Raw genomic sequence first — 15,805 nt, 5'->3', positions numbered from 1 at the left:
TAACTGTGCTGGACTAAGATATTAGTTTCATAGTAAAAGAAAAGACAACCTTTATCCCAAATAAAATTGAATTACAAACATAATGCAGCCAGGCAGCTTATCAAAAGCTGCACATTTAAAAAATGTATTAATCTTATAACATTTCATCTGTGTGTATGTTTTTTTTCCTACCTTCTCCAGGGCGTCATAAGCCCCTTGTTTTCCAGCACGTTTCTGAACACGCTGCATGATATTCTCCGTAACAACCCTCCCTTTGGGGTGACACCACGGGTCAGCTATTTCCTGAGCGTGCTCCAGTGCCCAGACTGCAAGAAGGGAACTTGGTCTTTGCTGGAGATCTCTGTCAGGTACTAGTCATTGCTTCCACAATCCATTTGTTAGAGTAGTGGACAAGCAAACATGGAAGTCACTCTGCAGCTGAAGGCCTACAATTGAAAACCAGTTGGACAGAATTCTTATGGAATGGATTTGACCAGCCTGTCTGTCAACTGTACCTATAAGCTGCAGTGTGCTTTCCTTTATAATTACTTAGCAGCCACTAGATACCATTTCTTCTTTTAGTCTTAGTAGTTTTAATTGGCCCTCCAGACCTGTTTGCATAGTCAAAAACTGCAACATTTTCTTAGGTGATTAATACAAATTAACTTTCACAATTATTTACTTTATTGTTTCTATGCTCTGTGTGATTGTGTTGATCTTGCTGCTTAATTGTTTTTCCAGCTGCATGTTCAAAATTAAAAATAAAGGCTTTGGACAGGAAATGTGACGGGACAGTTAGTTGTGGTGCACTGCTGAACTTGTCTGCTCACATGGTGCAACATTGATGTACCTCCTCAGCACACATCATTGCTTTAGAGAAATAAGTGTTTTTTTATATTTATTTAGTGTCAGTATTTGCATTTGTGGAATGGATGTAATTTGAGTCTGATTTAGCATATAATAGACATTGGAAAAAACATTGAACATTAACTCCAGAAAGTGAGACTGTTAAAAGCATTATATGTACTAGTTAAACTGAGAACCATATCATATTTTTTAGTAAAAAAAATTGTACTTATTATACCATTAAATAGGATATGCAACAGAAAGGGATTCAAATAATGCATGTCCCATTTTTATCCAGCACTTTGTTTAACTAGGAATGCAGTTGTGTAGTTTAACTTTCATATGAAGCTTTGTTTTTCCCTATCAGGCTGTGTGTATCCGGGGGTCCCTGCTGTCACTCCCTCCCTGGGCCTGCCAATCAAGAGCAGCAGAAGTTTCACGCGGAACTCTTGTCATTCTTTCTAGAGCTCTTTGAGTCTGATATCCATGCTTTAAAAAACAGGTAACAGAATGCCAGAATTAAATTATGAAAGTGATCTTAAACTAATTATTTATCTTCCTTATTATTTGGGTCAGGTGAACTGTATAATATTGGTCTTTAATCATACAACTACATTACTAAATAGTCATTCAGATAGGTAAATAAGTGGGAGGACTACAATTCTATGATAAAGAGGATTGCAAGACCTGTCTGCACTTGACCCACTTGATTCATTTCTGATTTTCTTAGAAAAAGTGGAGGAGCAATGTCTTCGGTTCTGGTAAAAACATTCTGGAGTGTATGGGAAAGATCCACCCTTGCGTCCAGACCTATACAACAATTAGCAGAGCTGCTAATTAATGCCACCCAGGCATATATTCTATCAAAAGAGGTACGTAACACAATGCCTTCGGTTTCCCTTCTCCATGTTTGTTCAGTAAGGTGATCGAAAAAGCTACATATTTAACTTGAGCTCCACACTTATGCCTTCTAATTATTTGCTCTCATACAACACAGTGTGGTCCAACATTTGTTTTGATATGAATTTAGAGAAATACATACCATTGCTTTAAAAGACAGTTGAGATGGAGACATGCTTATTTAAAAATCTTTACATATAGAAATACATTAAAACAGAGACATATAGTTATAGTATCAGATATTTTTCTTCTTTCTTTAAATCAATCAGTAGGAATCTTTGCAGTTATGTAGCTATAGTACGTGTACTGGACATGACATGCGGAGATGGCTGCCAGATACACTTTGAGTGTGGACGGGGACTTACCCTGGTCCAACAGCTCCTGAAGAAATTGTAATGTGACCCCCATGGGGCAATTAATTGGGTCTTGACCGCCGGCTTGGCACCAAGTGCTAAATGTCCGCCAGTGGTAGGAATACTGCGACCTCATAGAGGGAGCTCTCAATGACTGAATAGTGGCTACTACCGCGTCTGACAGACCCAAGGCAATCAGTCGCTCCTGCACAAGGGCCAGGCCCAGGGTGCCAAAGCGTGCCTTGCACCTGGGACAACAAGTCCGATCTCACTGGGAGCAGCCAAGGCTCTCTGTGGAGGAGGGCGATCAGATCTGCAAACCAAAATCTGTGAGGCCACCGTGGGGCTATCAGCAGAACTGTCGCTCATTCTCTCCTGAACTCCAAGACCACCAGGAGAAGGAGAAACAGTGGGAATGGGTAAAGGAGACAGCGCGGCCATGTGTGGGCTAGCGTGTCAATCCCTAGGATTCCTGAGCGGTCTCGGACAGAGAACCATAGTGGGCAGTTTGTGGACTCTGCTGAGGCAAAGAGATTCATGTCCGCCCTGCCGAACCGGCTCCACAGTTGTTGTATCACAAACAGGTGGAGGCGCCATTCCGAGACCGGGGGGCCTCCCCGAGAGTGGAGGTCCGCTGCCGTGTTTGACAGGCCTGGGAGGTGAACTGCTCTGATGGAGCGGAACCGTGGCTGCGCCCACAGAAGCAGATGGCGTGCTAGACAGCACAGTCTGTGCGACCAGAGACCTCCTTGCCTGTTGATATAGGCAACCACCGCTGTGTTGTCCATCCGAACCAGCACATGTCTGTCCCGTAGGACTGGCAGGAAATGAGACAGTCGAAGGAGTACTGCTTCTAACTCCAGGACGTTGATATGGAGGGCCTGTGCGGGCTCCATCCACCTGCCTCGGACTCCACGTCTGTCTCAGACTGCTCCCCAACCCTGCTTGCAGGCATCTGTCGTCATGACTGCTCGGTGGTAGACTGGCCCCAGGGGCACACCAAGGCTCAAATTGTGAGGGCTCCGCCACCAACGGAGCGCCTACCAGCACGCCGGAGTGACTGTGACTCGGCTTGTTTGATCGCAGTGAGGGTGCATCCTGAGAGACCTGAACCACCACTGCAGGGGCCTCAATTGGAGGAGGCCAAGGGGGAGGGTCTGTGATGCAGCCGCTAGGAGGCCCAGCAGCCTCTGGCAAAAGGACACCCTGACACGAGCTCTCAGTCGGAAGAGGGAGAGACACACTCTCTCTGGCGCCAATGTGGCGAGCATGGCAACAGAGTCTTCTAGATAATTGAGGACGCGGACCCCTGGCAATGCAAGGGGGCTAACACGACGTCCATGCACTTGGAAAAATTGCATGGGGCTAGCGACAGGCCGAAGGGGAGAACGGCAATCTCAAACTCTCGGTCCTCGGCAGGCGCAGCGGAGAAACTTCTGTGCGCCCTACGCAATGGGGATGTGAAAGTACGCATCTGTCAGATCCACCGTGGTGAACCAGTCGCCAGCTTGATGGCCTGGGACATGGTGCACAGATTGAGCATCTTGAAGTGCAACATCTTGAGGACACGGTTCAGGTGCCTCAGATCCAAGATGGGGCGGAAACCGCCATCTTTCTTGGGCACAAGGAAGTATGGGGAATAAAATCCTTCATGCTGCCCCAGCGGGGGCACTTTGCGGATTGCTCGCCTCTCCAGGAGAGCAGCGATTTCGACTCAAAGTGCTGCACACTGCAGCAGGTCCCTCTCTTGCATCCACACCACTCCCTGGAAGGGGGGTGGATGTGTCTGAAATTGTAGGGAGTAGCTAACAGATATAATTTGGAGCACCCAAGAGTCTTGGGTGCTGAGTTGCCAATTTGAGAGTTGCTGGGGGGTGGAAGGGTGGGCCAGAGGCTCATCAGTCCATAGGATGTTGTTACAGAACTGTACATGGTTCTTTAGATGTTTTTTGGCAATCTAATCTGGCCTTCCTGTTTTTGGCACTACATGTTGTAGTAAACCCTCTGTATTTACTCTGTTGAAGTCTTCTCTTGATTGTTGACTTTGACACAGATACGCCTACCTCCTGGAGGGTGTTCTTGATCTGGCCAACTGTTGTGAAGGGGGTTTTCTTCACCAGGGAAAGAATTCTTCTGTCATCCACCACAGTTGTTTTCCATGGCCTTTTGTTGTTCCTGAGCTCACCAGTGTGTTCTTTCTTTTTAAGAATGTACCAAATAGATGATTTGGCCACACCTAATGTTTTTGCTATCTCTGAAGGCAAAACACCCCAAGAACAAGCAGGAACTAAAGACAGCTGCAGTACAGGCCTGGCAGAACATCACCAGGGAAGAAACCCAGCATCTGGTGATGTCTATGGGTTCCAGACTTCAGGCAGTCATTGATTTCAAAGGATTTGCCACCAAGTATTGAAACTCACAATGTAATTCATGATTATGTTAGTTTGTCCAGATACTTTTGAGCCCCTAAAATAGGGGGGACAACCTATAAAAATGGGTGTAATTCCTAAACCGTTCACCCAATTTGGATGAAAGTCTACACTTAAAGCACATCTTGATTGTTTCCTTTCAAATCCATTGTGTTGACAAGTATTTATGGACCTAACTGTATGTAATGTCAGGCATAATTGCAACTACAGAAATCTATGCCACAATAAAGCATTCTTAAATAAAAATATTCTACTACATATTATTTACAGTAAATGATACACATAACGTCTCTACAATCTACAGTCTTTCACACCAAGTGTACTTTTTGAATTTCTATTCATATTCAATACAAGACAGTACTGGCAACAATACACCCCCTAGAGACATCTAATTATCCCACAACATACTCTAATATTAAAAATATTTACATCAGCATATAGCCTGTTAAGTTCAGGTAGACCTGTGGACTTGCTTGAAAGTATGCAGTCAATTCTAGTTCACTTTTGTTGCATGTTTATCAGTTGTTTATTATGTTTCCTGAAATATTGGCAAGGGTAGGATGTAAGGATAGTTTATTGTGTGTTATTTCCTTTCTGCTGTTGTTATGCTTAATATTCTTTACCCATTTCCTGTCCATTCTGCTTTGATAGGACTGCACTGCAGCGATAAACACTTCGTACATTAGTCTGCACACCTGGTACCGGGAAAACATTTTTTTTTTTTGCTGCAACATTGCAACTAAGCTCTAAATACCTTAAATGGACCACTACAAATAGTGACTTTCCAAGATAGTATTAAAAATAACATCCAAAGGAATAACTCTTTGTAAGAAACGCATCTCTTAAAACTTAGAACATAGATGCATTCAAAACAGAAATGTTTACATTGAGTCATTTTACTACCCTTCATTTCAGGACTTTCATCAGAAAGTGGTGTCCACATTACATTGCATTCTGGGACTGGTAGTGGAATACTGGCATCAAGATAACCGTAAACAGAACAGAAGCCTAATAGACAAAGGGATGAGGGACCTTGCAGATCACCTTTCCATTTTATGCCAAGGTATGGCCAAAGAAGGGGTTTATTTATTTGTATTATTTTAACTTGATCTCTTGTTTTTAACGTATGTAATTCAATATTATTAAATGCCTAAGAGTGAAGTGTGAAATTGTTTTGTAGTTTTATATACAGTAGTATTAGTACTTTAAATAGGTAAAGATGGTGGTGGTGGTGGTTTAAAAGAACGATGTGCAAATTACATTATGAAATTATGTTATAAAGTAAAAAGGGCATTTGGAGTACACTTTTTTGATTCAAATACATATTTTAAAGAACTATATTTAAATGAATCAATTTCCATTTTGTTGTTGTCTTTAAGTGTTACACACGTGCTTTCAGTGGTGTTGTGTAGATGTTCTGTGCAAGAAATACCAACATGACTGCCTGATGATGATCACATCAGAGTTGCAGTGTTTCACTATTCGTTTTAAAAACAATTTTTAAATGGACCCTAAGGTACCTGTCAATTTGTCACACACTTTTCATCACAAGCTTTTAATCACCAACAATAAGGTCACTGATTGTCATCAGCAAGTTTTGTTTTGGAAATCACTACTTAAGCTGTGCTAAAAACAAATAGCACTATAATAAATCATAAATAGCAGATACAGTAACTACATAAAGAAAACCTTATCACTACTTCTTAATGTCCTACAATGATTCCAAAACAGTCTTTACAGTCTCCCACGACAATTATAGTCTGTTTTTCAACTCTTTAATCTCACTGCTTTTTATCGATAACTCCGGCCACGTGGATGTAAGTAATGAGGTTTCCTATAGAAACTATAGAAATACCATGCATGTGTGTGTCTGTGTGTTTACATTGGTGTGCACGTATTTATTGAGCATGCCACAGGGGTGCGCGTAGTTTGTTGAGCGAAGAGGTTGGGGCGTGCACTTAGCATAGATTGTTCTAAATGTTTGATATTTTTGCAACAAGGCCTGCTGGTGGAGCCTCATTGCGTGTGACTACAGAGTTATGTATGCAAACACACGTCGTAGCATAACAATAATAAGTACTGAAATAAAATAAAAATAGCCCACAATGATAAAGTGTGTGATAACTATAGTATGAAGAATGTGCCCTAATGTTTTTCTTGGTTTAATAGGCTATGAGAATTCTGACATTTATTTTGTCCCAGAACTTGCTCATGGAGCACCCACAGCAGGATTCAAACCCAGATCTCCCACGCCACAGTGCCGCGACATTACTGCAGCACTAAACAGACACTTCATAATCACTCCATAAAAAATAAAATAAAAGGCGGTATTGACGATAAATTATTTTTCACCATGGTGAGGCTATATACCGTTTACTGGCACAGCCCTAGGTGATGCCAATTCCAGTGTGCAGAAGGTTTGCGTGATACACTGGAAATTAAAATGACTGAATGATTTCCTTTTTTTTTTTTTTTTTTTTTTTTTTTTCTTGCAGACCTGAGCCCTGAAGTTCTAGAGGAGTTTGTCTCAAATTTGCAGCCACCCTGGCTTAAGATGCTTATGGCCGATGCAGTTTTCAGAAACATCTGCTTTCAGAACTGCATCACTCTTGGGCCAGAACCCCTCTCTCTCCTTAAAATTGTAAGTTATTAGGTTGCCGAGCACTGAAGGTGTTGGATGCCTAAAAATGTTTCTCAGTATTTGATTGCCAAGCACAAAGTGCTGGAAGCATAATGTTGTTACAATTTGTATTATAGTTTAAAAAAGAAAATAAAAACTTTAAAAGGCCTTTTGAACTCTCAGTTTCAAGACTTGACAATGTTTTAGAGGTATGTGCAGTCTGTAAACAAGATTTTCTGGTCAAATTTCAGGCGACAACTTCTCCAAAAATTGTACCATTTTGTGTCGAAATGTTGCTGACATTGTAAAAATATCTTGCCCAAAACCACTTGCCTGGTACCTGTGAAAATTGCTTTGGTTTATTCCCTCATTAGTATTAGGATTAGTCCTAGTTTTAAGATCAGTGGAAATTTATCAGTCTCATTGTGTAGTGGCCCTGTAGCATCATTAATTTCAGTTTCCAGCGACAACAAAACCATATACTGTGTAAAAAAACATTGCTGCTATGAGACGATGAAAATACATATGTGAATTTCTACACCTAATCATTAATTAATTGTATATTATTATCTTAATTTTATTTGCAGATGTCACAAAATATACACAATTCAAGAATCACAGGTGATATAGCTCTCATCTGCTTGTCCTGATCGGCTCACTAAGTTTCTAAATTTCCTTTGGAATTTTATGTTGATCACGTTGCAAACCCAGGTCTCTGCATCACTGTCTTGATCAGTCACCTGTTTGATCATGTATGTTAATTATTTTGTATTAGGTGTAGGGCTGGCAATAGGCTGGCTGGTGTTAGCATTTATTAGACTACTGTTGGCACAACAATTCAGTATCTATGCAGGACTGAGAAGATGCCCCTAACCCTTCAGCCAGTGCTGCTCACAGGCACATGGAATAAAGACACTGGCAGGTTGCTAATGGCAGTGTCTGTGGCAAATGCACTGTAGTGTTGAAAAATGCATTTTCATAATTGATATTCGCAGCTGTAACAGACAGACCGACATTTCAAAGCACTTTCACATTGCATAAGATGTTATATTTTAGTTTTATGCTATTTTTATAACTGTTTATTTATGTTTTATAATTGTATGTCTGCTAACATATGAGCATTTTGAATTATACACCAGTTTACATAGTTTATTGCCTTAAGTTTATTTTATTCATGTTTATGTATATGCGCTCATTTTGAAAACATAAGAAAAATACTTAAATGTTATCTGTAAATGCAGTGTTCCTGCAATGAAAATGTTATGTGTGATTTTCATATGTCAAAATATTAAGTTTTATTCAACTCTTTGTTTTTCAATTTTGGCACAGCTGTTTTATAAAGGAGATGCACGGTTTGCGCGTTAGGCGTTTGTACATAAAATGAAATCTGTTCTAGTGTTAAACCAGTGTATGGATTATTTAAAGTTTAGTCACATACTTATGCTGCCATATTGCCTTTTCATATACTTACGGAAATTTGACAAAACTCTCCTGTGTTTCATAACCACTTCCAGTAAACAAATTAAACTGTGTACAATATTGCCTTATGACCTCCTAAGGCTTGTTCATATCAAATTGATTGGTCACATGCATTGGTAGCCATGTTGAGTAAATTGATGAAACCTATGAAGATTACTTCTTCAGTACCATAAGGCTTACAATGCTGAAATTTTGCTTAAGCGAGTTGCTGCACATAAAATCATGGTTGCTGTGGACCAACCAAATGTCAGCATTGCTTACATAGAGTGCTGCACATATGTCTTAAATGATACATACATTGCTCTCGGGGAACTAATATTAATACGAACTGATGTGATAAATTTAGTTTATATTCTGCATGGTTTGGTCACATGCTGCGTTTTTGTATACAACTGTAAATGTACAAAATATATATGCCTATATCTTCCATACCACTTGCAGTAACGATGTGAAATTTTGTTAATTTATTAAATATATTAGGCATGGGTCGTTTACCGGTTTTAGGAAGTACCGCGATTTAGATACATTATGATATACATACCGTTCTTGTTGCACTGCACCACAATTATCATAATTACAATACATATGGTATATAACCTTGACATGACATGATCCCTACTGGTCCTGCATGGCTTTAGAAATATAACTGGATTAAGAACATATTTATATAATCCTATATAGTGTATATAATACTCACCGAACAGTCTCCCTTATTTTGTAAGCAAAATGCCTGACAAAGATCTTTTCTAACTTGCCAACCTTATTAAATCCACTGCATGGATGTACTTTAGATATGTGAAAAAAGAACAAAAAACAGCATGGTGTCTTAGTTCCTTTTTCTGTGCTTGTGGTGGAAAACACAACTTTTTTACACACATCAGGGACCAGCATCCTGTAATTTATGCTGACAAGTAACTTATAGGTGCTGGTACAGATATTCCCTGCTTTGCTTAACCTGCTACGCAAGGGGTCTAAATAAAAATAAATTGTTAAAAAAACCAACATACTATTATTATTATTATAATAATAACAATTATTAAAATAAATAAAAAGAAAAGGCCTGCAGCACAGTATTCTTTTGAGCATACATACCTTTCGGAAATCAGTGATATCACTTTATTTCATATAAGTTTCGTACAGTTAATTATTTGAGACGGAGCAGCCTCAAATTGACCGGACCTGAGCAGTTCAATTTTACTTCTCCAAATCCCTGATATAAAGATCAAAACCGTTCAATACCCAGAGTATAAGACTTAGAAATCTCTCTCTGTAAACCGCAACTGACTAGAGAATATGAAGGCACAGGGCAGATGGGTGACTGGTGTACACCTTCTAGCAAGAGTGTTATGATAGGGCAGCCAGGTGTTATTTGTACACAAAGTGCTTTACTTCAAAGCTTATATAAATTAAAAAATTTAATTACAATGTTTGTGTTTATGTGTGAATATTATCACCACTTTTTGTGGCTCGAATTTTATTTTTGTTTGCTTCAGTTAGCACTCTGAAAGTTGTTTATTTTGTCCTTCTCATTACGAAAATTGTTCACTTTTAATAATACAGCCCCCTGTATGTCTATGAACCATTTAATTCTGGCTGTCGGGTACTGGTCAAGTGGTATGGGAAGGGACGCTCTTTTAGTTACTTCATCATTCGATTAAATAATTCCCTTGTATGATAAAGAAAAAAGGTTTGGGCTGTGGTGTGCCCTTGAAGAGTCGGTTACTCTCCTCTGGACGCCTGGGGGAAGAGAGTGCCAGGGGGATGGCGGGGTGTGCTGCGTGCTGGGAGCAGTTCATTCCTCTTTACCTGGGCTGCCGAAAGTCGAGTGGGGAGAGAGCATCGGATTGGAGTCACAGCTGGACAGAGTAGGCAGTGATGAATTTGTGCCTCTTGACACTGAACCGGAGTTGCCCCGCGCTGGCTCCCAAAGTCGCCGCCATTCATGAAGGAGAGAGCAGGTGCTGACAGGTGGTGGCTAAAGGTGATGCTGCAGCTGCTGTAGTTCCTCTGTTCCTGGCAGGTGTCATCATCTGGGCTCAGGAAAAGAGAGAGGCCTTGGGGAATACAAGCCTCTGAAACTGAATTTATATGCTAGGTTCACAGTTAGCTTTCTTGATAGGCATCCATGATATTCGTTGCTCACCTCCGTGCTATGCTTTTAATTAATATAAGCTCCCGCCAAGCTTGGATCTACCTCTACAAACAAATTAGACCCGCCAGACAATTGATTTTAATCCCTTGTGACTCCTGGAGCTGCTGCGTTTTCTTCTTCTTGAAGGCTAATTTCAATTATAAATAAAACGCCCTGTCAGGGTCATACTTGGTTTGTGGAGGGGGTGTCAATAAATAAGGAGCCGGACTAACTGACTTAACTGATGATTTTTTACCAACATTAAACTCTTAAAAGTTTATAGGTCAGATTTGAAAAGTCCTCTGTGAACACAAAGAGCTAACGTAAAATGTATGAGACTATATTTTGTTGTTTTTTAGTGCCAGGCCCTTGGCAAGAGGATGTCTTCCCTATATGATGCCTTCCTGAATATGACAGCATTTATCAGTTAATACATTTTCTAAACTTAAGATTTCAAAGAACAGCATTCTCTCTAAGGTTTTTAGAAACCAAGAAATGTAATCATTTGACTGAGAAATTGTAAATATTGATTGATTTTTCCACCTCATGAAAACAAATTACTTTCAATTTAACATGATATAATGCTATCAATATACATTATACATTAATGTATATTTTAAATGCATCATTTAATTTTAATCTAGCTTTAGACTTGCTTTTTACAACTGTGTAAAACTACTACTGGTTATTATTCCTTCTTCAGTTTTCCTACACTTGCCTTAAAATACAGCATAATTACATTATTGAGAATTATATGCTGTGTTTTGTAATGAGAATCCCAATTTGTCAGCAGTAATATAACCACTGTCCTATTCTGATTACAGTTTATGTATTAACTGACAAGAGTTTCAGATTTTTGGCAGAATTCTGACATTTAGGCAATCTCATGGCCATCTCCTTAGAGAGAAATGCAAATCTGACAAAGACATTTATTATCTAACTTTGCATGCGTATATATTTACATGAAGTCACCTTTTGCAGAGGCCACATATATGAGAGAGAGTGTTGCAAGTACATTGTGCCATAACCGCTGATTTGTCACATAGGCACGTTGCAATATGGACCAATGAGGCATCACGATATATATATCGCTTCTGTTCAGTTTCAAACATTGATGCTTGTGAATCTTCATTAATAAAATAAATAGATTTAGCTATTCAGAATATTTGATACATTTAGATTTTCTTAAACCAGGGTTCCCAAACCTGGTCCTTCTTTTAGACCCATTTAATGCACCCAAAAGCTGCTTCTGTGGTGAGCATCCATAGGTAACCCATGACTTTGTCCATCAACCTAATAGAAAAAATAAATACTGTTCATCAGCGTAATTAATTATTGCTACGAACTGGAATACATTTGCAAACAAAGCCATAGTGACATTGTATCCAAAAAGTATTCCAGAACAGCTCAAGATTGTGTACTTTTGTGACTGATTAATTTCACTACATTCTTGGCTGGCAAAAGTAGAAGCAGCATCAATATTATTTTCACTAGAAACCTGCAATGATTGTGCATCTAGTAATACTGACCTAAACTATTTACAGTGGATTTAATAAATATTCATCCCGCAAGGACATTTGGACATTTTATAGTGTTACAATCTGGAAAATTGATTTCATAGGGATTTTCTGTCACTGATCTTCAGAAAGTATTACATAATCTTGGAAATAATACATATTATCTTTTTTTAATTAACTGCAAATAAGAAACAGAAAAGTATTGTTTGAATAATTGTTCACCCCCCTTGCAATGACACAAATAAGCTGCAGCAGCCAATTGCCTTCAGAAATCACATAATTAGTTGAATAAAGTCCAACTTTGTACAATTTAAGTGTCACATGATCTCATAGTAAATATGCCTGTTTCTGGAAGGCCCAAGAGTATGTCAGAGAGCATGTCCAAACAACCACACCATGAAAACCAAGGAGCTTTCAAAACAAGTCAGAGAGAAAGTTCTGGAAAAGCACCAGCCAAAGTTGGGCTATAACAAATATCCCAAACTTTGAACATCCCCCAGAGCACAGTTTAATCGATTACAAATAAATGGAAAGAATTTGGCACAACCATGACTCTGCCTAAAGCAGGCCATCCACCAAGACTGAGCCACCGGGCAAGGAGGTCTGTGGTCAGAGAAGCCACCAAGAGGCGAATGAAAACTCTGAAGGAGCTACAGAGTTCCACGGCCAGGATAGGAGAAACTGTCCATATGTCATCTATTACCTGGGTGCTCCACAAAGCTGGGATATATGGAAGAGTGGTGCAGAGAAAACAATTGCTGAAAATCCATCACATCAAATCTGGTTTGGATTTTGCCATAAAGTATGTGGAAGACACAGCAAAGATTTGGCAAAAAGTTCTCTGGTCAAATTAGACTAAAATGGAACGTTGTGCTCTAAATGCAAAGCGCTATGTGTGGCGTAACCCAACACTACTCATCTCCCTAAGAACACCATCCCCAAATATAGGAAAATCCTAGAGGAAATCCTGCTTCAGTCTGCAAGAGAAATGCACTAGGGCAGACCTTTCAGCAAGACAATGATCCTGAACAAACAAACTAGGCTACACTGGAGTGGGCAAAATTACAGGAACCAGATGTGCAAAGCTTTTATTATTATTATTATTATTATTATTATTATTATTATTATTATTATTATTATGGCAGACGCCCTTATCCAGGGCGACTTACAACATAAGTGCAAACAAAGTGCAAAAATACAGAGAAGTACAAGGCATCAAAATTCAATTTGGCTAAAACAGCAATTCAAAATACATTTTACAAATTCCAATTTACACAATTTTAGAGACTTACCCAAAAAGACAAGTATTGGGTTAATACGTATGCAACTAACACATTATTATTATTATTATTATTATTATTATTATTATTATTATTGTTATTATTATTATATATTCTTTTATGATTCATTAACTTTTGTTCCACAATTAAATTTGCACCTTTAAGGTGTTGTGTATGTGGTGTTAATCAAAGAATCCCAATTAAGATTGTAACATAACAAAATGTGAAAAGTCCTTTTGGGGGTGAATACTTATGTAATCTAGTGTATCAGTCAGTGCTATAGTGGGTATACTCTAATTTCAAAACCCCCCTGGGGTGTGGGGTTGCTGGCGATTTTTCGACCAGGGAATGGCAGAAAAACAACATAATTCGATATTTAAAATAATACGATGGTATAAGCAAGATCTTCCGAAATTACTTGGGCATACTCGAAGTTCCCTTCAAATCAAGTGGGCAGGCAACATATGCCCTCTACAACACCACAGGTATTATTCCATTTCACACCTTTATCCAATGCTTATCAAAATGTAGAGATTGAAATACAATAATGTTACATGGGGTAGACAAATCAGTTTTATATGTGATTGTCAAGTGGTCTACCAAATTAAAAACTATGCTAGCCCACCACAAATTATAGTTTATTTAGATTAACATTGTTCTATTTAATAAAAAAAAATTGAACAATATGAACAAAGCTCTGAACAAAAATGTAAAAATATGCTAACTACATCAAATAGGTTTTACATTTTTGTTTTAACATTCAGCACTTAAATACTTAAAATTTAAACTTGACAAGTCATGTAAAATCTTTTGACCAATGGTTAGAAGTCTACATGTTAAAAAATTGTATTAGTTTATGTATAATAAATAAAATAAAGAACACTTTTTATTATAAATGAAGTGAAAATCAAAAGTTGTGCCTGGATAAAAAGGCCTCAGATATCTGTGATTGAATCTTCCTGTTACATTATCTTTCGAATGTAAGTATCTTGTGTGCAATGCAAATCGCATATCTGCCATTCTTGAAAAGAAGTTGCGTCCCATATCTACTTAATTTTCTGAACAGTGCATACAAGCTTACAGTCCGCAAGAGGCTTGAATGTCTTTGCACATGATTATACAGTGTTAAAGAGCAATCTTATCTTTTAAAGTTTTTTTTACATAGCGATACCCCTGCCAGTTGGTGTGTGTTTTGCTAGTTCCTTCTGACTACTTTCGTCTGCTGTTTTTCTTCTTTCTAACAGTTTCAATTTGATACTAGATCAGTTACCTACATTAGGTATTTCATTTACAAACATGTCTCTTCTTGTTTCATCTCTTCTCACATTTAGTCTGTTGATCATGATTTACTCAGTGGATGTTCGTCTGTCCTAGTGTATGTTTTTTTTTTTTCCTATTTTTTTACTGCACTGCGTGAGGTGTGCCTTTTTTTTGTTTTGTTTTGTTTTTTGTGATACAGGTTCAAAACCAGTTACAGTACTTCTACAAGTTAGCTGAGTAAAATACCTGATATGAACAATAGTTCACTGCCGAAAAGACTATAATGAAATATATGAGAAGAATGCATGCAGACCCAGTTTTCAGGTGCAGTGGACAAGGTAATAGAAAAGCTGACACACACACCACATGCTAAGAATTTGAAACATTCCAGTAAAAAATATTTTAAATTTGTGCAATACAAGCCTGTTATTATAACAAACTGTTGTAAAAATTCTATCAGGTGAAAAAATGAAAACCCTTCCCAGGTACCAGATTTTGAAAATATTTATAATAATGTTTAAACACCTGAAATTGCTTTAAAATGTACATATATGATGAATGAAATAAAAAAAGTAATTACCAAAATGTTTTTCATTAACCCTTTACAGTCTCGTGTACTACACATCCATGTTCAGTAAAGTCTGAACAAAGAAAACAATGCATATGCAATTTATATAACTTTTTAGTTTACATTATTATACTTTATAATAAAGAATGAACTTTTATAATAATAAAAACAATAAACAATACACTAAAATGCAAATAAACATAATAAACAATACACTGGAACTCGTATGAAAATTGAGCTCTAAACGACATGCGATTGTATAAAAACATCACATGATTGCCCTCCCTAGCTTTCTGTACACATTGTACAGTATCAGCAATGGCTTTGGGAATGAAACCTGATCCTCTAGACCGAGAAGCCGCTAACAGGACAGAATAAGAATCTTAATGTATGTACTTATGTTACAGTACAGTGTGAGGGGTTTCATTAGACGTACATTTCGT

General features: G+C 38.3%; 1 protein-coding gene across 5 annotated transcripts in view; it reads left to right on the top strand.

The window, feature by feature from the left end:
• slf1 (SMC5/6 complex localization factor 1) overlaps positions 1-15,805 on the top strand; it is a 66,149-nt gene that overhangs the window by 24,974 nt on the left and 25,370 nt on the right. For all 5 annotated transcript variants that reach the window (XM_066711842.1, XM_066711840.1, XM_066711838.1 and 2 more), the window contains 5 exons: positions 181-347; positions 1,193-1,327; positions 1,556-1,697; positions 5,423-5,570; positions 7,003-7,148. In XM_066711842.1, coding sequence (XP_066567939.1) covers positions 181-347; positions 1,193-1,327; positions 1,556-1,697; positions 5,423-5,570; positions 7,003-7,148 — 738 coding nt within the window. The remainder of the gene's footprint in view (positions 1-180; positions 348-1,192; positions 1,328-1,555; positions 1,698-5,422; positions 5,571-7,002; positions 7,149-15,805) is intronic.

This window comes from Amia ocellicauda, chromosome 8 (assembly GCF_036373705.1).
Source record: "Amia ocellicauda isolate fAmiCal2 chromosome 8, fAmiCal2.hap1, whole genome shotgun sequence".
Lineage (NCBI taxonomy): Eukaryota > Metazoa > Chordata > Actinopteri > Amiiformes > Amiidae > Amia > Amia ocellicauda.
The sequence above is the reverse complement of the archived record's forward strand: the minus strand, read 5'-3'. Positions and strand labels throughout refer to the sequence as shown.